This window comes from Aplidium turbinatum, chromosome 1 (genome assembly GCF_918807975.1).
Source record: "Aplidium turbinatum chromosome 1, kaAplTurb1.1, whole genome shotgun sequence".
Lineage (NCBI taxonomy): Eukaryota > Metazoa > Chordata > Ascidiacea > Aplousobranchia > Polyclinidae > Aplidium > Aplidium turbinatum.
The window spans coordinates 61,114,246-61,138,387 of record NC_137472.1 but is presented as its reverse complement, the minus strand read 5'-3'; the positions used below and the strand labels follow the sequence as shown (position 1 = coordinate 61,138,387).

The 24,142-nt window shown below is 38.0% G+C and overlaps 1 protein-coding gene and 1 non-coding gene across 2 annotated transcripts; both read right to left on the bottom strand.

Moving 5' to 3' along the window:
• Positions 1-546: 546 nt before the first annotated feature.
• LOC145773531 (F-box only protein 16-like) lies at positions 547-20,956 on the bottom strand. The gene is made up of 13 exons (XM_082584807.1): positions 20,861-20,956; positions 14,245-14,280; positions 13,602-13,689; positions 13,160-13,278; positions 12,368-12,532; positions 11,584-11,804; positions 11,091-11,190; positions 10,395-10,661; positions 9,538-9,670; positions 9,303-9,353; positions 8,977-9,096; positions 7,097-7,265; positions 547-2,627 (listed from the first exon to the last, which is right to left on the bottom strand). The coding sequence occupies exons 1-12, from the start codon at positions 20,951-20,953 to the stop codon at positions 7,210-7,212; spliced, it is 1,449 nt and encodes a 482-aa protein (XP_082440933.1). The 5' UTR covers positions 20,954-20,956; the 3' UTR covers positions 547-2,627; positions 7,097-7,209.
• On the bottom strand, positions 17,747-17,858 carry LOC145785249 (U6 spliceosomal RNA). The gene has a single exon (XR_014291149.1). It is a non-coding gene; the product is annotated as a U6 spliceosomal RNA (small nuclear RNA).
• Positions 20,957-24,142: the final 3,186 nt, after the last annotated feature.

Genomic DNA, 24,142 nt, shown 5'->3' with positions numbered 1-24,142 from the left:
AATGACATCGCCCCCCTAACGTTAATACCTGGATCCGCCCCTGTTTGGACTCGTTGCATTCATTCATTTTTTGGATTCATCGTTTTTTTTTTCTAGCAGCGTAAATGTAGGCTTTTATAATCAATTAAGTTTTAATGTGAGTGTACATTTTGTATTATTATTGTAAAATCGAATTTTGTATATCTTTTAGTCGGTATTTTATTTTGTTAATCTTTCTGTAGTCGTAGTAATGTGATGACCCTACTGATGTATAGCACTGGATAGAGTTTCCAATCCCATAGTTATAGATATCCCAGGGACACCCCTACCTATTATTTTCGCGTATGACGGTTTTCTGTTATGATATAAGCTTAATTTATAAGCTTCTAAAGGCAGAGAAGTTTTTGTTTTACCCAGCAATCTACATGCATTCTCCTAGCAAATAAAACCCTTTTTTTCGCACCATTTACAGATTTTAGCAGTCATAGCAGGCTACGATACAGTAGCTGACAATCGAGCCAACAAATTAGTCCGTGTTGAATTGACACAACGTCTGCAAACGTTAAGTCGATGTAAAAATAACTGATTTACTGATTGGGAAATGCAGTTCCCGTAAACGACGAAGACGCAACATGACGACATCATACAGGGTATTGAATGAATCACTGAAGATTAGCTTAGGCCTACCCTTAAACGTAAAACACAGCAGGTCGAAACATTTCGAATTGAACCAAGATATTTCGGTTGCCAATAAACATCTCGAATGCAATTGAATCCACAAAAGATATTTGCAATCAGGGGCGCCGGAACGATTTTAACTGGGGGGCAGGATTATGAAAAAAGGGTACTTTTGTGGCTGAAAGGCCAATTTTTGTAAGGATTTTAGGTAAGATATACGCGATAATGTCCATCTATCAACTCATTATCGAGTAATGATACAAGTTTCCGGTATAGGCTACAAAGAACAATGGCACGGAAGGGCATCATGCTATGTTATAATGAAAGATTATAACTTCATTAGGCTAAAAGCGAATAGCAGAAATTGTTATATTTCAAAATGTGCAGTAGCTTACATGACCTCAAAAGGGCACCATTGTCCCCCCATTCACAGAAAAATTGAGGGCAGGGGGCATCCGCCCCTCTTGCCCTCCGCTTCCAGCGCCCCTGTAATTGCAATCAGAATTGTAAGTTGACTCAAAGCAGCTCCTTCATTTTAAACTCAACGTGAAAACATATAAAGCTAGAAAAATAAATTTTAAAATGAACTAATTAAGTCAAGTCGGCCTACAGAGGCTGCAAAAGTAGGCTACTAAACCGACTTTTTTTAACTTTATGAACAACCACAACTTTGACTGTGGTTCTTATATTCACATTGATTGGTGTAAGGTAATAACCTAAATGATGGATGCGACTATGATGCCTACTGCATCAAGAAGTGTTACTGACTATATCTACTGCGTTCTAGACTATGTTGCTAATAATATAACCAATGCCGACAGAGAGCTACAAGATCTATTTCATAGACATTCTGGCGTTTAACCTTCAACATTGAAGATGTCAACGGCAGAGAAAATTGAAGGTGTAACTGCACACAACTGGTTTGTCCTGAGGTTTCAGGATGCTGTGACGGCTTCTTTAAAGCAAAATGGAGAAAGAGGTGGTTGTCTTAGAAGCAACAAGTACCTCCTGTTATTCAGTACGTCTGGCAGGTAACAAGACGGCGGGGGCATTAGGTTTAACCCAACCAGAAAACGTTGCTGTCTTTACATCGCTAGGTGTTGATACGATGCATAAAAAGCAACTTTTAATGGCGAAGAATCATCAGTGAAACATCTTCCCTCTTTTCGCAAACAAACCAGTAAACAATTCAACTCAATCATCGCACTGAACGAGACAATCAAAAGTACGTTCTTCAACATTTCGGTGCAAGTGTCATCGATAAATATACTAGGTGTTAGTCTATCCACTCACACGGTACAGTAATGTAATATCATGATAAGTTGATGCAACACATAGCTCACAAAATTGTCATTCCACTTATTTCAACCCAGACAGCAAATCAACCGTTTTCAACATTGATTCGACGTCTGCTGACGTTAAATTGATGAAAAAACGGTTGATTTGCTGTTTGGAAAGACTTCAAATTTTTAAAGTTATTAAAGCATGAATAACAAGAAGTGGACAGTTTGAAACAAGCACCACACGCTAGGCCTGCACTCAGAATACGATCTACAGTATAAGAAATTTGTCTAGTCACCAGACACAGTATGAGAACTTGAGCAGTGTGCACCAATTGTGGCCCCATTGCGTGCTGGCTATTAAAGTGTCAGTAACATTCCGAAAACGTCTGAAAAGTTCTTTTAAAGTTTAAAATTCACATTTCCATAATTTTGTGCGTAATGACGTGTTTGTTGATAATGTTGAAATGCCAGAACAACATTGAACAAACTATAATATCTGAAGTAATTGTGACAAGATAGCCTCTGTCGCCATGGTGACCGAAGATCAAAACAAGCGTTTTGGTTGACCGAGTTAGAGATCTTCGCTCCAGCGAAATAAAATTTATATATTGAATCAAAAATAGTGAAAATATTAGCACAAGATCCATGTATGCAAACCACCATTCTTTGTTGAATTGAAGTAATCGGCTTTTTACGTATAGACCGAGAGCCTACGACAGAAGATTTCACCCCATAAGGTACAAAAGGTTTGAGCCCTTGAAGTTACTGGGGTCAACCATGTCACTCACAAAAAGTATGGAAGATTGACCGCACCGGGTGGATCTGGACCCTAGAGCCCCCTAAAAAGCCCAAAAAGGGGGTTAATTTCACCCCATAAGGTACATGGACCAAACTTGGTGAAAACGAAGTTCTATGTCAGGACATCACAAAAATATCAAATCTAACAATATTTTCGGGTGGAAAGGTGATGTAAGATGCCTTCAAAGTGACTTCCCTTAATGTGACCCCCTCGGAAGGTTTATTCCACCCCATAAGGTACATGGACCAAACTTGGTCAAAATGAAGTCTTATGTCAGGACATCACAAAAATATCAAATCTAACAATATTTTCGGGTGGAAAGGTGATGTAAGATGCCTTCAAAGTGACTTCCCTTAATGTGACCCCCTCGGAAGGTTTATTCCACCCCATAAGGTACATGGACCAAACTTGGTCAAAATGAAGTCTTATGTCAGGACATCACAAAAATATCAAATCTAACAATATTTTCGGGTGGAAAGGTGGTGTAAGATGACTTCAAAGTGACTTTCCTTAATGTGACCCCCTCGGAAGGTGTATTTCACCCCGTAAAGTACATGGACCAAACTTGGTCAAAACGAAGTCTTATGTCAGGACATCACAAAAATATCAAATCTAACAATATTTTCGGGTGGAAAGGTGATGTAAGATGTCATCAAAGTGACCCCCAGAGGGTTTATTTCACCATAGAGTACATGGACCAAACGTGGTCAAAACGAAGTCTTCTAGGGCACCACAAAATATCAAATCTAACAATACTCTCAGTTGGAAAGGTGATAAAAGACCTACCCAAAAGTGAATCTCCTCCTATAGTTTAATTTACTTCATCCCTTTCTCGAACCAACCTTGGTGTAACGAAAGTGCTATGCCAGGACAGTACGAATGGATTAAATTTAAAAATATTTTTATATAGGTTTTGATGAAATACATTCACAAGCTGTCCCATGATGCATGAAATGGAACTATAGCCTACTTTACAAAAAGTTTTTGTATAAATCATATTAAGTCAATCGAAAAAAGGCAACAGGACATGACAATACATGGCTTTGTAACACCAAAAACAGAAAGTACGTAAGAAGCATATAGGCTACAGTAGCCAGAAAATTGATCCAAGATCTTGATACCACCACTAAATGTGGACTTAATCGAACAACTGACTATCCAAATCAAAACGTTTCGAAATGAATCATTTGGAACGTTAATTTAGGCAGTAATGAACATTTTCCAGCTGCTACAATAAATAACCCAATAAACCCAATGTAGTAAATTTTTGTTTAATGCCATTTGCTTCATGTCTCCAATCAGTTATTGTAACTGTTCATTCATAAACAGAGATTGTTTGTGTAAATGTAAACGGTAACTCAATTGGTTAGCGCGTCACTTCTGGAACGAAGAAGCTTCAAGATCAATAGCGGCGCTGGTTCGACTCTCGGGGTGTGCGCTTGAGCAACGCACGTTAAGGGCTGCTCTCCATTCAGCGGCATCTAATGGATGGAATAATTCCCCGACAACAAGCCTTCAACAATCGGAAACTTCACTCAGTCAATCTCGGTGACCGGGCCTGCGCCAGTGATTCAAAGCCTCTACAAGTATGCGAAACTGCCAGGATTAAGCTCTGCAAGAAGCTTTCCCAGTCCGAGGATAAAGATTCAATCAATCAATCAATCACTGGTGTCGCTTTTACTTTCTTCGTCTTATTCTTCAGATTCATACAATTCTCCTGTTATATACAGAGAAATAAAGACTGTACGAAACAATTGCTATTATGCACTACAGATATGCGTAACATACAATAGTAATTTTATTATCTTTTACAGACGTCTATTTTTCTTCGAATAATGCAACATTGCAACTTACTATTAACTGGAAAAAGTTCAACATTTATTTGTTATTTAGTGCACCCAGGCATTTTTCTCAAGATTGCAGAAACTATTGGTTATAGGTTCCTAAAACGAAACTTTACAGCCAGTTATTGGCTAATGTTTACAGTAAGAAAGTAAACGACTGATAGACCAGGAGAAAGTTTTATATTTATAAAGGGTAACCCAAGCGACATCCAATGCTGTTTACCTTCTTCTTGACTTTCCTGGATGAGATCAGATTCCACGCAGAGACATCTAAAGATGCTTTATACCTTTACCTTCAAACCACACCACTTTATAAGAACCTCCTTCTTCTTTCCAGCCATACTCTAGCAGCAACGTTGCTGCTTGTTCACTTCTAGTTGAAGATAACCACCATCTTGTGATGAGATGTGTGCGCCTTGTCTTCTGGAGAAGTACTCGTAAACAAAGTGGTAGAGTACTACTATCTACAGTAGCTTCTGGTATGCATGATATCCTTTCATTTTCTTTTTTGGGTTTGTAGCCGTCTAAAAACATTTGTAAACGGACTTCGTTGACATAATTAATTTTCTTGTTTTTGTACATGTTACACACAAAGTTCTCTATGGCGATGATAGTGTCTTCACTAATTTCTTTGTCGTGTCCGAGTTGGCTAAAAGCTGCCTGCGCTTCGTGGTTTCCTTGGAGTAATTTCAGCGGCCGCACTTTCCCTTTCCTGCTAAATGACGAGGTGTAATCAGAATCTGTAAAGGCATGATATGCAGGTAAACACTTGCAAATCGTCACTCCAAGTGCGGTAGGCCTATGCAGCTGGTTGATGTTGATGTACCGCTGCGTGTTATTGCTTTGCAAGCCAGCTTCTATCCATATCTTTAATGAAGGATCAAAAGTTCCATAGCAACCTAAGCCAATTACAAGACAGTCAGTGTCAGACGTGCGGATAACCACATTGCTTGGGGCTGGTACATCGCAGACAGCTTGCTTTATCTCTGTATATAACAGGAGAATTGTATGAATCTGAAGAATAAGATGAAGAAAGTGAAAGCTACAGCAGTGACAATGAAGAATAAAGAAACGACCGTTTACATTTACACGAACAATCTCTGTTTATGAATGAACAGTTACGACAACTGATTGGAGACATGAAGCAAATGGCATTAAACAAAAATTTACTGCATTGGGTTTATTAGGTTATTTATTGTAGCAGCTGGAAAATGTTCATTACTGCCTAAATTAACGTTCCAAATGATTCATTTCGAAACGTTTTGATTTGGATAGTCAGTTGTTCGATTAAGTCCACATTTAGTGGTGGTATCAAGATCTTGGATCAATTTTCTGGCTACTGTAGCCTATATGCTTCTTGTGTACTTTCTGTTTTTGGTGTTACAAAGCCATGTATTGTCATGTCCTGTTGCCTTTTTTCGATTGACTTAATATGATTTATACAAAAACTTTTTGTAAAGTAGGCTATAGTTCCATTTCATGCATCATGGGACAGCTTGTGAATGTATTTCATCAAAACCTATATAAAAATATTTTTAAATTTAATCCATTCGTACTGTCCTGGCATAGCACTTTCGTTACACCAAGGTTGGTTCGAGAAAGGGATGAAGTAAATTAAACTATAGGAGGAGATTCACTTTTGGGTAGGTCTTTTATCACCTTTCCAACTGAGAGTATTGTTAGATTTGATATTTTGTGGTGCCCTAGAAGACTTCGTTTTGACCACGTTTGGTCCATGTACTCTATGGTGAAATAAACCCTCTGGGGGTCACTTTGATGACATCTTACATCACCTTTCCACCCGAAAATATTGTTAGATTTGATATTTTTGTGATGTCCTGAAATAAGACTTCGTTTTGACCAAGTTTGGTCCATGTACTTTATGGGGTGAAATACACCTTCCGAGGGGGTCACATTAAGGAAAGTCACTTTGAAGTCATCTTACACCACCTTTCCACCCGAAAATATTGTTAGATTTGATATTTTTGTGATGTCCTGACATAAGACTTCATTTTGACCAAGTTTGGTCCATGTACCTTATGGGGTGGAATAAACCTTCCGAGGGGGTCACATTAAGGGAAGTCACTTTGAAGGCATCTTACATCACCTTTCCACCCGAAAATATTGTTAGATTTGATATTTTTGTGATGTCCTGACATAAGACTTCGTTTTGACCAACTTTGGTCCATGTACCTTATGGGGTGAAATTAACCCCCTGGGGGGTCACTTTGGGGGGAGTCTTACATCACCTTTCCACTCGAAAATATTGTTAGATTTGATATTTTTGTGATGTCCTGACATAGAACTTCGTTTTCACCAAGTTTGGTCCATGTACCTTATGGGGTGAAATTAACCCCCTTTTTGGGCTTTTTAGGGGGCTCTAGGGTCCAGATCCACCCGGTGCGGTCAATCTTCCATACTTTTTGTGAGTGACATGGTTGACCCCAGTAACTTCAAGGGGTCAAACCTTTTGTACCTTATGGGGTGAAATCTTCTGTCGTAGGCTCCCAGACTAGTAGGCCTAATTAAGAAAACGACATAATCCGTGTCAATGACGTCATCGGAAGATCGTCCACTGCTACACAACAGAAAGCTATACTTTCATTAGTCATGAAGATCGCGTGATTCAGAAATCTTCATCGTCCGAGTGCGCAGGTGCCTTCCAGCCTTTGCCTTGAAGATCTTCAACAAAGAGAAACCTTAGTTACCTATCTTCATGGTAACCAATAACAAGGAAAAAACTTTGATGATAACTTATTGTTGAAACGTAATTATAGCTCCGATGACAAAAGTTGAAACGATGTGCCAGTTATAACTAACGTCTAAACGACGTGTGAATCGTGTGAAGTCCAAATTAGCATATCACTGGCAAGCCAGGGTTAAAAAATTGACTAAGTAGTATGTATGACACCCGTACGTATTATTGTTATGCTGTACAATACATCAGACCTGTACAACAATACTATACAAGCATCGCAGTAGAAAACACTGTAACGTTAGTACAAGGTGACTGTGAAAAGAGAGATCGTCAAGACAGGAAAAACCCTAAATTGTAACTGCCTGAGGAGAGCACTGCAACCTCGTTGTTTCATTTAAAGGGCGGGGAAACCCAAATTAACTTTTTGCGAATTTTTTGTTTCAGCGTGATGTCATTGTGTACAACAGGCATTTTAGCTAAAAAAAATTCAAATTTTGTTGCCCTCGTCTCGCTAAGGCCGCTTTTGTTTGATACCCGTTTGCGAGGTCTCGTTGCGCATCAAGCTGTGATTCTGTTCGCTGTGACGTCACAAGGTACATATAGTTGTGGCCAAAAGTTTAAGACCAGACTTGATTTATGACGATTTTTGCATTATATACTTCAAAATACTGCATCATATATTGTTTCAGTTGCATCATCTTTATGCATCATCTTATATCTGATGCAGTATTTTGAAGTAATGCAAAAATCGTCATAAATCAAGTCTGGTCTTAAACTTTTGGCCACAACTATATGTACCTTGTGACGTCACAGCGAACAGAATCACAGGTTGATGCGCAACGAGACCTCGCAAACGGGTATCAAACAAAAGCGGCCTTAGCGAAACGAGGGCAACAAAATTTGGATTTTTTTTATTGCTAAAACGCATGTTGTACACAATGACATCACGCTGTAACAAAAAACTCGCAAAGTTAATTTGGGTTTCCCCGCCCTTTAAAAGGTATTGGACGTAACGTGTTTCTAGGCGGCGACGGGGAATAAAAATTAAACGAAACATCATTAACAAAAATCGACAAGGTGCATTGTGAAGAAATGATAGAACAAAACTAGAATTGTTTTCGCTGAGCGTTACAAAAATACTGAAAAGTGAAGTTACGCAACACGCAAGTTTGTAATGTATTTATAATCGAAGTATTAAACCGAACATTGCTTTTATCCCAAGCGCCTAACGCAGATTGTAAGATAAATATATTTGAATCATCTTGCGGACCGTATTGATTGGTTTGTTTTACAAGCCTGTTGTGCATCTTTTCCGTTTAACTGGACGAAGTTTCAAAATTAGATTCATCACTCGCTGTGGCCAGGATGAATTCTCCTACTACTTCTCATTTTATGTATTGTAGATTTAATTCCTGATGAGGACACACGTACGTGTCGAAAACGTTTGAGTTTATTTTATTTAATTATGTTATATTTTGTGTGAAATAAAGTATGCTAAACCCGCTAAAGTTACTATGTTTTATTTCTCTATGGTTCAACAAAGCAAACTCTCTACCAAAGCTTTATACTTCTCATAACAGACACAAATTTCCACAAACTTCCCTAACTTTTCCCACGCGGTGAGACGACAGAACATACATTTTTAAGCTATTATGACATCAAAACACAAAGTATTTGTTTGTCGTAGCAACATACCTTCAGCATTCGAAGTGGTGAGCAACTTGTCGGTAGTTGCAACATCCAACTTCCCATCAGGAGGAGCTCCTTGCTTCCGCTTCTCCGGCGTCATCTTTGCCACCGGCTGCGGTCTGACACCTGGAGTAATGAACGTTTCACTTTGATCAACCGCTAGTTGCCGTTGTCACACTCTGCATGGAGCTGCTGGCAGCGCCAAGTCACACATTATCGTGCTCCAGAAATATTATCTCGTGTCTTCAGTTACACTGCCCCTGTTCTCCTACCTCCTGTCAGTAATTACAGAATAAACGGTGATGACGATTTCTCAACAACAAGGGGCATACCTGCGTCCATAGAAAGCTTGGCGAGGTCAGGAGCAGCATTGCTGAATCTTTCTATTAAAGAATAATGAGTATGAGGTGATAAGTCAAACGAAGTTGCTCATCCAATGCAGCTCAAAGCATTAAAAAAATATATTATCCATCACCTTGTTGCAAAGATCAGCTTATATTTATAGTTAATTGAAAAATTGAAATAGCGTAGATTAAAATCAGTCTTTATGTTGGCTTGCACACGAACCTTGAGTACCCGATGCCCTCCTGGTGTATGATGAAGTGGGCCTCTCCATGGCCTGTTGCGTATGGGCGACCCGGTTGTCGCCCTGGGGCTGCCAATTGACTTGGCTGCTTATAGTTGAATGACCGGCGCCGTACTGCAAGTATGTACATTGTACAGTTACTTATAGTTATTATTATTATTATAATACAATTATTCACACATTTGGTTGAAAACTTGGTGAAGCCAACCCATGTAACACGATTTTTACGTTTGGAGATAGCTTGTCGCAAAGTGCTTTGCATTACTTTAAATAAGGGGTTGAAGAAATACCTTTTATGAAAGCATGAGGAATTCCTCTGACCTTTCAAAACATTTATTTATTAATAAATGATTATTAATTTAAAGTATTAATATTATTATTATCAAACGCGCTGTTTCTTTTCTGTTAACACTGTCCTTGCAAGACTGTGCTCTTCAATGCAAAGTGACCCAGCAAAGGATTTAAATCAACGACTTTCAATTACTCGGAACCTCAGCGCCGTGCAAACTTTCTGTTTACTAAACAGAACTTTCATAAAAACAGTTTAAAGAAACAAAAATAACAAGTTTGATGGAAATTTCAGAAGTAAGAGCTCAACCTTCTTTGGTTTTGTGCATTATGGTGGTTACGTTGGGCACACGTCATCGAAGGTGAAAGGTTGCAATCAAAATATTATTTTAAACTTGAGGAGGCCCAACTTGCCCATAATATTGATACAATCCACGATGTGTTTCTAGCAAGCACCATGGCTATCTAGAGATAGACCTCCAGGCAGCCATGGAAGCACCATAGCCCTGTCTATAACGCGGTTAACCATGAGGAAATGCACAGAACCCACCTGGGAAAGAGTCATGCTGTTCCCTAGCCTGGGAGAGGAGTTCACACCGTGACCGTCATAATGAGGAAGCTGGAAGTCGCGGTTCAGCCTCGGCGACGGGGCTTTCCCGGCTGAAGTGTAACTTGCCAATACGTCGCCGGAGAGTCGGGTGGTTCTATCTAGAGGTGGATTAAACTTTCTTTTGTCTTCGCTATTTTGGATGAAAGAAGCATCTCCGTTGTCCGTACGAAGGCTCTCACCATCTTGCTTATTGCGCCTTGACCTGCCCTGTGGACGCAATTGCCGCATGAAATGTTATCTTCCGGTGATGAAAACAATAGTTCGCTTAAACTCCAACGTTTCATTAGCCAGTAAAATTGCATTCTTCATGAAGCAAGACTTAGCTATAGAGCACGTGTACTGGGGTCTGACGCGTGGTGGACTATAATTTCACAATCTTAACTAAGATCGTTAAGGGAAAGCTGAGTCGCTTCCACAACGGTGGTAGCAAGATGGAATATGATCGGTTTTGAAAGCTCATCTCCTCATAGCATGCTACATGGAGGAGACACACAACGCCTTCATCAACACTCAAGCAAAATACGCGATATAATAACAATAGAAAATTATGCTTCCTAACTTCAAATCGAAAGAGCTTGAACGTGTAAATTTTCTATATTTAAAGAAGAAACCTTTGACGTGAAAGTACCAACTTACAACAGCTGAATGTGGTCTCCTTCCATGCTTAGACAACGGCCTGTCAGGGGTCACAGATGTCTTCTTCTTGCCACGTGCCATATTATCCAGGTAATTGTATCTAGAAATCACTCAATTAAAAAATTTCGACAAAACCAAGGTGCCTCAACAACACACACGGACGAGCAAACCAACTTACAATTTTCATACTTACAATTTATCGTTTCATTTCGACATGAAACGACTCGATATCGTTCAAGCAAAGCTTCCTTCTATAATACATGTTTTGAAGCTGTGCAACGGTTGTGACATTCAAAAACATGATTTTTTTTTATGCATGATGATCAAGTTGTGAAGCTCACACATACGCAACACAAGTTCCCATTTAGTTTAAATTCAATGTAAAACACATTCAAGAAGAAAACTGCGCATGGCGGTCAGTTCGTTGAACGACCAATGTTTAGTAATTCATGTCTTTAAAAGTAAGATTAACGTAAATTTGCAATCCACTTACCGCATTGTGTCGATTGGATGAGGGTCTGACCCTTTCCAAGGGGGCGGTTCCCATTTAGGTCCGGATAGAGGTTTTTTGGTTGAAGGTATTGACGGACCTTTTCTCAAACCGGTGGCAGAAGAAGTCGTAGATCTTGCAACGGACACTCTGCTCATCACACTCCTCCCTGTATCAGGCCTGGCACTCACTTCGCCATCTCTGGCCGTTGTTGCCTCGACAGACTACAAAGACCTTATCTTAGCTTAAAGAGTAGACCTGATGTTCATATACAGGGTGATCCAAAAAGATGCGTACCCATGTTTTATTCGATTTTTTCACATTTGGAACACATCTTGGGAAAGCCATAAATTGACAGAAAAAGCTGAAACTCTGGTCAATGGTCTTCCATAAACTGAATAATGTGTGGTTGTAATTTGAAATAAATAGCTTTTCAATCAAAGTCACAATTGAAATTTTCATGGGTACGCATCTTTTTGGGTCACCCTGTATAAAGTGTATAATATGCCTGCATACAATTGGCCCAGTGAGGAAGACTTGTTAAAAAATTTACCCAGATTAAAATATGCCATTCACACATGAAGCTAATTGATGAAGCTTGGAAGGGAGCTTGAAAATATTGGCTTCTTATCCATTCAATGCATTCTCACATTCATGTTTAAAGCAAAATAAGAACATGAATAGGTAAAAAATGTTAAGCTACAATAAATTAAAAAATACACAAGAAGTGAAAAACATCAAACCACCCCCAAAGCAACTGAGCGCTCGTAACAGAGTGATGTCCTACCTTGACCTTAGCAAAGTTCAGTTCATGAACTGTGTTAACATAAAACCGTTTCCATATTTTTTCTTCAAAAGGGGAAGGTTGATAGGTTGGGTACCAACCAAACTTCAAGCACTTTGGCCTCCACAAACAATCCATCTCTGTTAGATAGTTCCAGTACCAGGATACCTATCAACGTGAAATTAATTTATTGAAAACTTGGCATATCATACATTAGTAAGTTCATAGAAAAGATATATATAAACGTTTGGTGTTAGAAACTAAGATTACCGTATGCCTTTTAACGCAATCTACCAGTACAATGCTTACAAAATTTAAAACTGACCAACTTGTTCTGTTTATACAGAGCCTATTCAGAGAAAATAATATTCCTATTTTCCATTTCTGCTTTGCACTCAGAATTAAAATATTTTTTTTTCAGGAAATAGCTGGTATACTTGCTACACCGATACTGTATTATATATATACAGTATATATATAATATACATTACACATAAGCACTTCAAATAGCCTATGTATTGCACATTTAGCCTATGTAGGCAAAACATAATAGTTCCAACCTTGATATTATCAAGGTTGGAACTTAGTAACGAGAACAGCAAACATCTGCAGCAATATCTCATTTGATAAATACCCCGGAGCTTTTTTAAAACGAAAAAACCAAGCAACAAAAGTACAACTGTTGACATGTTGAATTTCAAGGACAGACTTCCAGCAAGATCATAAATTGTGCATCCTAAAAGCAACAGAAGGTTACAAAGTTACAGAATAAATAAAAATAAATCATAAACATACCTGTGCACATCTACATAACGTTCTTGGATCAAGAAATGAAAAGAGATAAAGTGTGAGGACTCGAGGAAGGATTCGAGTGAAGTCGTGCTTTTCTTGAGGGAACTGTCCATTTAATTTTTCTATACAAGAGGACAACAACATAATGCGTGCATACTGTTATACACATTTTTTAAATCCTAATCAATTAAAACTACATATATATACGTATTAAAGACGTGGTGTCACAGACATAACATTTGCAACAAAACATATTGATAACACAAAGCATCAAATATACTTCAAAAACATACAATGAAAAGACTTTGAATAACACAAAGAGTTTAATCAAAGGCATGTTGATAAGATGATAATTCCGCATTGATATCTTTAATCTTTTTGTGAACAATGAAACAAAGAAAGCTACTTCCCAGATACAATGTTAACAAGTGAATATGGAACTAACCATTTAAAGACACCAAGTGCTTTGTGGACAAGCTCTTCAATATATCATCAACAATTATCCTTTTTTGTGTGTCTTGCCATTTCTGAAACTGAACCATCGTCGCAGTGAGAGCAGCCATTAAGCAACCGATATTATTGTTGTTTATATAAAATCAGTTAAAGCAATATATATATATTTCAAATAGGCTGATGTAATAAACTACGGTATGCACATCAAAATAAAAAATACTTACAAACTTTATCTGTATGTGATATATATATATATAATATATAACCACGGAATGGCCCGTTTCGGTGAGTCCGATTCGGTGAGTCTGATTCGGTGAGTCCGATCCCTTAACGGGGGATTTTTTCAATTTTTTTTTTAAATTATCGGGTACCGTGGCCTAATTATCATTGCCGTTTTAGGGTTAGGGGTTTGGAGTTAGGGTTAGGGGTTAGAGGTTAGGAACTCACCGAATCAGACTCACCGAATCGGACTCACCGAATATTAGCAGACCCATATAATCAAACATTTTGCAAATAAGATGAGCAAAGGAATAAAACTTTTACAATAGATACGGAGAAAACACGTCAAATTAAGTCTGAGTGATGATATGATTATGCAGTGTTGTTTTTTTTTATAATGATCATAGTAATCTTACCCATTTTTTGATCAGTTCTCTTCTTTCTTCAAATACCTTCAGTAAAATTAATCAGTGATTAATACAAACAGTTTACAATCAGTAAATTGTACATACGACAGATCACTTAAAAGAGCCTATCAGTGCATGCTATGTTTTTCTATGGCTACTTAGATATACGGCCTGATTTATCACATTATGCAGATTTTGTTAAATTTTGCAAACTCTTTGAATGAAATTTTCTAAAATCATACTTTTACATAAATTTCCCAGATGCGAAACAAAACGAGTATAACTGTATATATGTACATTATAAAATGAGTGCAAAATAATGTATAGCCTATTATCAGAGATGGGTGTGATCTTCAAGATCACTTTTTTTAGGTGATCTTGATCTAAGATCACTTTTTTGTGTGTGATCTTGATCTTGAAGAACAATAAGATCAAGATCACTTTAAAATTGAAGTTTACTTACTAGATAGAGGCATTTTTTTAGAACTCGTGCTGTACAAAGTAGTTAGTGGCAACTACTAACACAGGCCTCGAAATTCGTTTTTGTTGACGGCGGACAAACGTGTCCGGTCTGAGCAGCTATCTCGGCGGACAAATTAAGTCTTACGGCGGACACACCAGTTTTAGCCGTCGATCGTCATACTTAATCACTTTATCTTGATAAGTCTTCGCCATTTGAGAACCATAGTTACGGTTTAGGCTTTTTAAAATTTCAGCGAAGTCACTCTAAAAGGCTTTCATCATACCAACGAGGTGCGCTTGAAGAGTCAAAGCGCCGTGTAGCTGCTAAATATGATGATGATGATAATATGATGATTGTTAAAATTTTGAACTTTATGGACTTTGTGTCTGATGCAAATAAATAATAAAAAAATAATACGCCGTATAACTGATTAACTTCCACTTCCGATGTCGTATGGCTTCTTGCGTCACAATGCTCTGGGCACGAGTCGGCAAACTTCTACACTAACACTATTTTCTACTGTGCGAAGCTTCACTAGGCTTTTTTCTTTAGGTTTATTTTTGCGTGTCATGTGAGCGAAAGTGACGAAAAGAGTAAACAAAACATTAGAAACAGCGCAATTACATTTTGATCTCTCCGTGATGCGGTCGCCTCTCCAAAATAGTATTAGTATTCCACGAGATCACGACAAGCTCGGGGCTATAATCAGCGCAGTCAGGGCCGTCCAGGCATATGCGCATGAGAGCTTCAATAGTATCGATCTTCAAAAACGTGCGCCAATCTCCACGCGATCATTGCTTGTCGTTAAGATACGTAATACCGAGATCTACTCCGTGTCTTCTCTCCAGACTGGCTAATTGAGGGAAAAGCGTAAATGCGGGCTCTTGTTTAACGATAAAATGTGCGATTTCAAACAACCTCTTAATTTTGATTATTTTCGTTGTCACTCATATTGTCGAGGGCCTTGGTGATCGAAATTGATGGCTTGGAGTATTGTCGGCCAGATATGTTGAAGCTGCAGCCATATGAGGTAACGATGTGTTGTGATCTTTGACAGAGCTAATCCTTACATTCGTTGTTCCTTTAATATATGCGTCTATCACCACTAAATTTCCTAGTAGTAGGTTGATTGCCCTTATTCTCACTTTCAGAATTTTTTCTGGGTCTTTTCTTTCTTACTGTAATACCAAAACTTAAGTTTTGCTGCATCTTGCTGTAGTAACCTACTCGTATTATCTAACTTTGTGACCAACATTGCCTTATCAATATTACTCGGAGATCAAAGCCAGACATTGTGACATAAGACTTGAACTAAGTTGGGCGTGATTAGTGTGGAAGTAGCGGTCGGTGCTCCCATCGATTCTTAGCGAAGAATTCACCCTTGTTACGCTGATTCAATGTCATCAATCGTAGAAGCAACGTAAAAATCGAAAGTTTTCCTGCTTGAATGGAAGCTAAGGGATACAGATACAGTATTAACTTTTTCTAGATGCGCGCTGAGAATGCGATAATTTCGCATTCCCAGCGCAAATTATATTCTTGCAACAGTTGCTCGTGCTATAAATGACGATTTACATCGCTAGTTCCTGCGTTATTTCTCGGCGGACAAATATGACCGATCTAGAGGGTACTTCCCGCGGACATCACATGCTGTGACGGCGGACATGTCCGCCGTGTCCGCCGTGAATTTCGAGGCCTGTAACATTTAGCCACTTTTAATATGATATGTGTCCAACAAAAGACGATTTAGACTTAAGAGTCTCCATCTAATCTGGTCAGTGTTGCCATTTCAAAATTGAAAAATTTTTCTGTGTTGGTCATAACAAAGAAGTCAACTTCCGTGTAGGTACTTTATGCTGACGTATAATAAAAAATGATTTAACTTTGTTTACAATTTCCGTGTGTGAATTTTAAAGAAATGTTTGCTTTCTTTGACCCAATTTTAGATGTTTCAAAAGTATAGAATGGCGGTGTTAAAAAATCTGGACTCTAGCCGACTTTGGTCATGTATCCCAAAGTAGTTTATTGCAGCAAATTAACCAGACTAAGACTTGTTTAGAGTCTGAGTATGGAGCGATTTGTCGGACCGCGAACCTCTGAACTTTTTTGATAGCAGACAACAGTAGCCTATCAAGGTTGCCAGATGGGTAAATTGTGCAATAAACATTGACATAATACAGTGAAAGTTAAAACTATATACTTAGTAACACGAATAAAAACTCCCACATGAACCAGACAAAAAATTGGTATAAAATGATCCAGTTCAAAGTTTATATTTATTTATTTATTATAGGCTAAATTAAAAGTATAAAACTAATTGCAAATTTTGCGACTTTTTCAGTAGGCCTACTACTGTAACTCGGCCTTGGGTGTGATGTTGCGATTCTACGCAAACTACGTCAACAATTGACAAGCCTTAAATAGCAACAATCACTGACTTATTACAATTCTTAGGCCAGCGATCGAGTAGTTAAAAGTAAAAGTTAGCAATACAACTACTGTATGCTATATACCAGGGGTCACCAACTGGCGGCCCGCGGGCCGCTTGCGGCCCGCCACGCTGTATCGCTGCGGCCCGCGGAAGGTATCAGTGTACAAGTATAACCAAAAATACTTTTCTTGAGGAGTTAAAGAGCACGAAGGCAAAAAATGTTTTCCGGGAAGCATATTGTCGCTTTGCATACGATTCCACCGACCGACCAATCAGATTATAGTTCTAGGTGGAGATTGCTTAAAGTTATTCCAATGCGATGTCCAGCCACACTGTCCCAGTGGTTGATTAAAACGTCTGTTTTCGATTTTCTGTGAGCATAGGGTTGCTTATTTTAAGTTTGTAAATGTCATGTAAACACTAGTGTGCGATTCACCGTTATTGTGTTTCACGAGCAGTGTTCTCTTTATGCAAGTTTTTGGTGGCAAAATAGGTCTGTGTGCCAACTCAATTTATAATAAATTGGCAAAATATTATATATAAATTGAAAGACTTTTTCTGATTGTATTATGAAAATATTTAGCTTAGGAGGCCTACTGCAAAATGTTTTTTTTTAAAGAAATATGGAACGCTTCACGATTTTGCGTGTCATCCTTGCGCAGGGACCATGCTAATGTTCTCTGTATCGTTCCAATTTTAGTACATGTAGCCTACTGCCGAAGCAAGTACTGCAAAATGTTGTTAATCAACAAATTTTTGCCACGCTGATAAGCACCGCAAGTGACAGTTGTCTTAGAAAGACGGTTTTATAGACTCTCACAAAAAGGCTGAAAAACCAACTCATTGCTTTTTTAGAGGGAAGCCGGAAGACTGTTCATGAATTACGATAGAATTACGACTTTTCGGTGATTTCCACAAGCGTTTGTTTCATGGTGCCTGGTTTCTTTCTCCCTGTTAATAATCATTCGTTATCTCCGCTTGCAGCAGATTGTGCATCAACATGGGTTACTTGACAGGGTTCCATGTGATTTTATGAGCCGTAGCTGCTTCCATGCTGGCTCAAGGCAGATTAGAAGAGGGTGATATATCACCAGATTATTACCCGATTTATCTTCACTGCGTTATGTAAGAAAGAACACAATCGGTACGCTTTTTAAAGTCTTTGGTATGACCCGACCTGGAATCGAACCCAAGGCTGTGTTATTGGAGTTATTTTTGTGGATAACTCCCTGTTATTGAAGCCTATTTTTTGCTGATATGTTTGCAGGTCACTATTGTTGCCTGTATTGCGATGTGTCAAACATTTCCTTGTTTACTAAAATTGTTAATTGCAAGATATCTTTTGTGAAGCGAAGTGACAACACCATTCTTGCTTGGCAATGAATATTCTGATGATACCACTTGCCTCGCTATAAGTGCGCAAAACAAGTGGCCTCGTTTATTAGGCATTGTTAGAAAAGTCAAAAGTGTTGTAAAAGGAGCTTGGCCTGGCAGTAGCGTTGTTCGATTAATTTTGTTGCTGCGGTATTCTAACATATAATACATATGAACAACATGTAACGATGGATACTGGGTACGAAATGCGTGCTTTTCTAGCATAAGAGTCAACCTAACTAAAATTTTATTAGTGCGGCCCGCCACAGCTCTCCTTAGTGCCAAAGTGGCCCGCATCCAAAAAAGGTTGGTGACCCCTGCTATATACCTTTACCCAGGTTGCTTATAGTAATTATTTTTTGCAACATCATTGATCAAACACTTCATTTTTTTCAAGTACACAAAAAGTGATCTTGAAAGTGATCTTGATCTTCAAGATCACGATCTTGATCTTCATCTTGATCTTCAAGATCACCTATTCTTGGTGATCTTGATCTGCAAGATCACCAATACTGGTGATCTTGCCCATCTCTGCCTATTATATCCTTTAAATGGCATAGGAGGTCGTCGATTCTGCACTCACTCATTCAAACAGTTATACGTAAGCAAGTATAATGTTTTTAAATGACAAATTGGGGGCTGTGAGCATGCAGCTATAACTCGGTGCAAGTCAGCCTGGAAAAAGTTTAGAGAACTCCTCCCTATCCTCACAAGCAAGCAACTTCCTGCTGCAACCAGAGGTCAAGTTTACTGCAGTTGTGTGAGGAGTGTCATGCTCTATGGCTCTGAAACGTGGGCTACTTTAGCAAGCACCGTTAAGCGCCTACAACGTAATGACAGAGCGATGGTAAGATAGACCTGCCTAGTCAAGCCTGAAGACAACACCCAGTTTGAGACTCTTTTATCAAAGCTCAAAATAAAAGACATCAGTGAAGTCCTCCAATTAGGCAGACTGAGATGGCTTGGTCACGTTGAGCGCAGCTCAAGCTGGATCTCACAGGTCAGATGTGTCAACATCGCAGCACAGCGGGGTCAAGGTAGACCAAAACTCACTTGGGAAGAACTTGTGAAACGTGTCCTTGTAGCCCTGAACATGGACTCTGCCAACCCAATAAATCGCGAGGTTTGGAGGGGAAGACTTCGTTCTCGACAGACAGACAGGCCATACCCTCGACATGAGGATTAATTCATGGCCTGTATAATCAAAACTGGTTGATGATGATGAAATTGACACAACAAAGAAGAAGAAAGTTAAGATAGAACAGAAAAAGAACGAATAACGACGGAAGAAATGCCAAAAATAAATAATAATGACATTGGAGATAAAGTTAGGTAGTGGATGTCGTTTCTATAGCTCTTGATTGTTGAAGAAGCATTTTTTGCAAGTTTTACTGAACATTGAACAATTTGTACTCTTTTTTCATGACTGCTCATCCACATCAACATTGGAACTGGCAAATTCAATCCACAACACTTTTCATTAGGCTGTCATTCATTACTACGTATGTGTGCTTCTCTCTGTTTTTGTTGTATTTTTTGCTATTTGTTTTTGGGTTTTGTGGCTGTGCTAACTACTGATATAGGCCTATAGCTTACTACATGATTTTCTATTCAGGCACGTTTTAAATGGTTTTGCCTCCTTTTCCCGATCATTAATGGGCTGGTAGATCTATATCGATTTTTGAAGTTAGTATCTTTTTTGTCCCGGACGCGTTAATGATGAAAAATAAAATGATTGATAATTTTTTGAAAGGTTATCAATGTGCTTACTGCTTAATTTAATTGAGTTAGTTATCTATTGTGACTTCTAAATAGCACGTATGGTCAACTTCGTTAATTATTGTACAAACATTTGAACGAGAAAAGTTGATTTCTCCGCCATGCACGTATTGCTGCCTATTGGTTAAGTATGAATGAATAAGGTTTTTAACGTTTCCCCTTAAGCTGTAGAACTCCAATTTGTCAATTAAGATTTTGTGATTAACTGTATCAAGTGCTTTTTTGAGATCTATAAACAGAGAGCACACAGTGTGATTATTGTTTAACTCATTTATGATATGAAAGTTAGTAATTGCTAAGTTAGTTGAATAGTTTTTGCAAAATCCAAATTGCAGTGGGTTTAACATCACCAGGCTTTGCGTGGTTATTCTTGTAGTAAGTTTTACTTAACCAAAAAAAACAACAGCTAAAATACTATAAGACTATACGAACTAAAAATAAATTATAAAACTATAAGCAATCTCAACAATGCAAATGGTTATTGTAAAACAATCATGCAAAGTCAAAAAATAGTTCAAAATTAAAAATTGATTGAAAAGACAATGCAAATAAAAACACTGCAAAATTTAAAAATCAACCTGAAGGTTTGCTTCTGGGTGGTTCATTGGTGTCCATGTGCTCTTTGCCAAATTCGTCGTCGCCTTGCCCTTGACAGGAGGGGCGAAAGCCATGACAAATTATTTTATCTACACAAAACTCAATAGGCTAGTCTATCAGTAGTTACTAACCAATTTCAATGCTCAACTGATTTGAACATAGACACTTAATTGGTAAGAAATGCAATGCTATTTCAGTATTCACACAACTCCTTGTTTGATCTAAAAAAAATAACAAAAAACTAAGAATAAATTACTAAAACAACCAAACTGTGCTTGTTAAAGAAAAAAAAAAAACAATTTTTTCACAAACAGAGCGGCTGCAAATCTAAGCATTAAATCAAGCGGTTAAAACGTTTTTTAATAATGACTGGGGGAAGGCTACCAAAATACTGCTTGAAACACCAAAAGTTGATAAACCAATGAAGTAGTAAACTATTGATTTATTGTCAACAAAGATAATTATAAAATAATTTTTAAGAATTTTTTTTTATTTAACCTACATTAAAAATCATTCTCAGGGCAAAAATTTTGTATGCTAAAATATTTTTTAAAAAAATGGAAGAAAAAATATCTTCCAAAAAAAATTTAATTAATTCCAACAAGAATGTTTGAATAGCAGGGATGTTCTATTTCTTTTCGGCCTTTTTTTAAATTTAGCCTATCACAGCTTAGTCTGGTAAAACTTGAGCTGACGCCTATACAACCAGAGTTGTCTACAACGACTCTCGGGGTGTGCGTTTGAGCAACGCATTTCAGGACTGCTCTCCATTCAGCGGCACCTAGTGAATGGAATAATTTCTCGGCAACAAGACTTCAACAATCGGAAAAACTTCACTCTGCCAATCTCGGTAACCGGCCCTGCGTCAAGTGCCTCTACAAGTATGCGAACAAGTACCAGGAATAACCTACCAAGGCTTTGTCAGTCCGAGGATAAAGATTCAAAACCAAACCAAACCAAACGACTACAACCAGTCTATCTGCCAATTCGGCGTTTTTCCACGAAATTGAGCTAGTTTTGTTTTGGGCCATAGACAAACAAAACCTAACAACCACACGGCTTTTATCATATTATAATAACATAAAAATAAACTAAAAATTACAAATTTTTTCGGCCATAGGCCTTTATCGTGTAGCCAACTGACTGATATTTAACATAATTTGAGTTTTTTTGTGTTTAAACGTCGTGTAAAAGTTCACTTGTTCGCACGAGGCGAACTGTACATACATTGGTAAGTTATATCTACGCAACATTTGGCCACGAGAGTACGGAGAGAGCAATTGGATTTAACTGCTCTCATCAGAAAAAGTGCCATCAAAGATCATAGGCCATAGGCTAGGCCACTTGATATTCAAATTTGTTCAAACAATACAGTAGCCTATCTCTGGAGTCTTTTAGAATTATGCCTAAAGGCTTCACCGAATTTGATACTAAAATCCACTACTCAAAAAATCCTGCAATCCTCGTCTCAATAGGCAGTTGTTTGTCGCAGACGCCTCCTATCTGCGAAATGTTTTCACGTAATTATGCTTCATTACTCATTTAATGTGTGTTTTTTCCTTGCACAATTAAGCGTCATCAATGGAAACTCTGTCCAGTGCTGCTATACATCGGTAGGGTCATCACATTACTACGACTACAGAAAGATTAATAAAATAAAATACCAACTAAAAGATATAGGCTACAAAATTCGATTTTACAATAATAAAACAAAATGTACAGTTGTACACTCATATTAAAACTTAATTGATGAATAAAAGTAGCCTACATTTACGCTGATAGAAAAAAAACGAGGAATCCAAAAAATGAATGAATGCAACTAACTTAGTCCAAAACCGCCTACTGTTGTTCTTTAGCATTTTGCGTTCTGCAAATCGGTTCAGACGTAAATGAGGATCGAGTGTTCAGCAATCAGTGAAATATGCTGTTGTATCACCAACTTGTTCACAGACCAATCCAGTACGAAACCAATCCATTTACGATGTCATCAGAACTAAAACCAATACTCATTCTGGAAATTGTTTAAGCAGCAAACAAAATACAACATGACTGCACTAATGCAATACAAACAAACCAAGCAAGCGTAGACCTTACAATTTACAGCAGGTGAATTGATTGTTACACTTTTGGTTGTTCGTTTAGCCTACTACTTGCTGCCCTTTGAGGTCAATTTATTTGATTATTTATCACAGCAGCGCACAAAGAGAAGTGACCCTACTGGTGTAAAAAATGGTTTTCAGTTCCACAGAGTTTCCAATCTCGTAGTTATAGATATCCCTGCATCAAGCGTTCATTCTATGCGTTTCTTTTTTCGATTTTTTGTTGATGTAGATCGGCAGTTTTGTAATTTAAATTTATGTAGAACATCAGTCAGTTAGTTAATTGATAATAGCTAACATGAGTAGCCTATGACCGAAAACGTTTGTAATTTTTAGTTTATATTACTTTTGACGATTGGGTTACTTTTGGGCTACTTTTCAGAGGCAATTGGGCTGGAAATTTTGAAAACATTTGGCAATCTTGCCTACGACTATGAGTTTCACAAACCAATTTAAATAGGCGGTTGTATTTTATTGCTTGCTATAATCTTTTGACTCACCAATAAAAATGTTTTGTGGAATTATCATCATCATGTGCCGTCTGCGAGCCGAAAGTAAACTGTAATTTGCTTCCACGCGTCACGTTCTTCCGCTAGTCTTTTTGCTTTTCCGGTGCTTGACAAGTCAGCCAACTGTTTTACATCATCTCCCCATGTTCGTCTCCTTCTTCTCCTGCTCCTTTTTTTCCACCATACCATCAATCACCCAATTGACATAGCTTTCTTGCCAATCCTCTCAACATATGGCTGCGAATATCATTTTTTGTTTTGTTAAATCGTTTTCCCATCTATCTTGCACTCGAAAAAACTTGTATGACAGAAGTAGGCTCAGTTTTTGTAGTGCAATAACTCAATAGTTTAATGCTTTCACAGTTTGAACTTCAGATAACCATGGAGTACATCATGCAGTATAGACGTTTGTTTGTTATGTGATGACAATTTAAACGTATCTTATTCTTGCTGATTAATTCATCCGCTTGATGACGTCACAATTGTGTTGTTTCCTCTACGCGGTGGCCATAGCGCGAGGAGGGAAGCGCACACAATTGAGACTAAAAGCAACTAAAGTGATTATAATATGTCACAGAGCATAAAGTTAGACCGGAAATAATCTCTGACAAACAAATTGTTTCATTAGAAATTTGATAGAATGTTTTCAAATGAG

What these genes read in the sequence shown, in the direction of transcription:
- LOC145773531 (XM_082584807.1), bottom strand. Translation starts at nt 20,953, where the DNA reads ATGGCTTTCGCCCCTCCTGTCAAGGGCAAGGCGACGACGAATTTGGCA. An exon ending in GGAGACCACATTCAGCTGTT is followed by an intron (nt 10,662 to 11,090) that starts GTAAGTTGGTAC and finishes TTGCGTCCACAG; the next exon opens with GGCAGGTCAAGGCGCAATAA. An exon ending in GAGGGCATCGGGTACTCAAG is followed by an intron (nt 9,354 to 9,537) that starts GTTCGTGTGCAA and finishes ATTCTTTAATAG; the next exon opens with AAAGATTCAGCAATGCTGCT.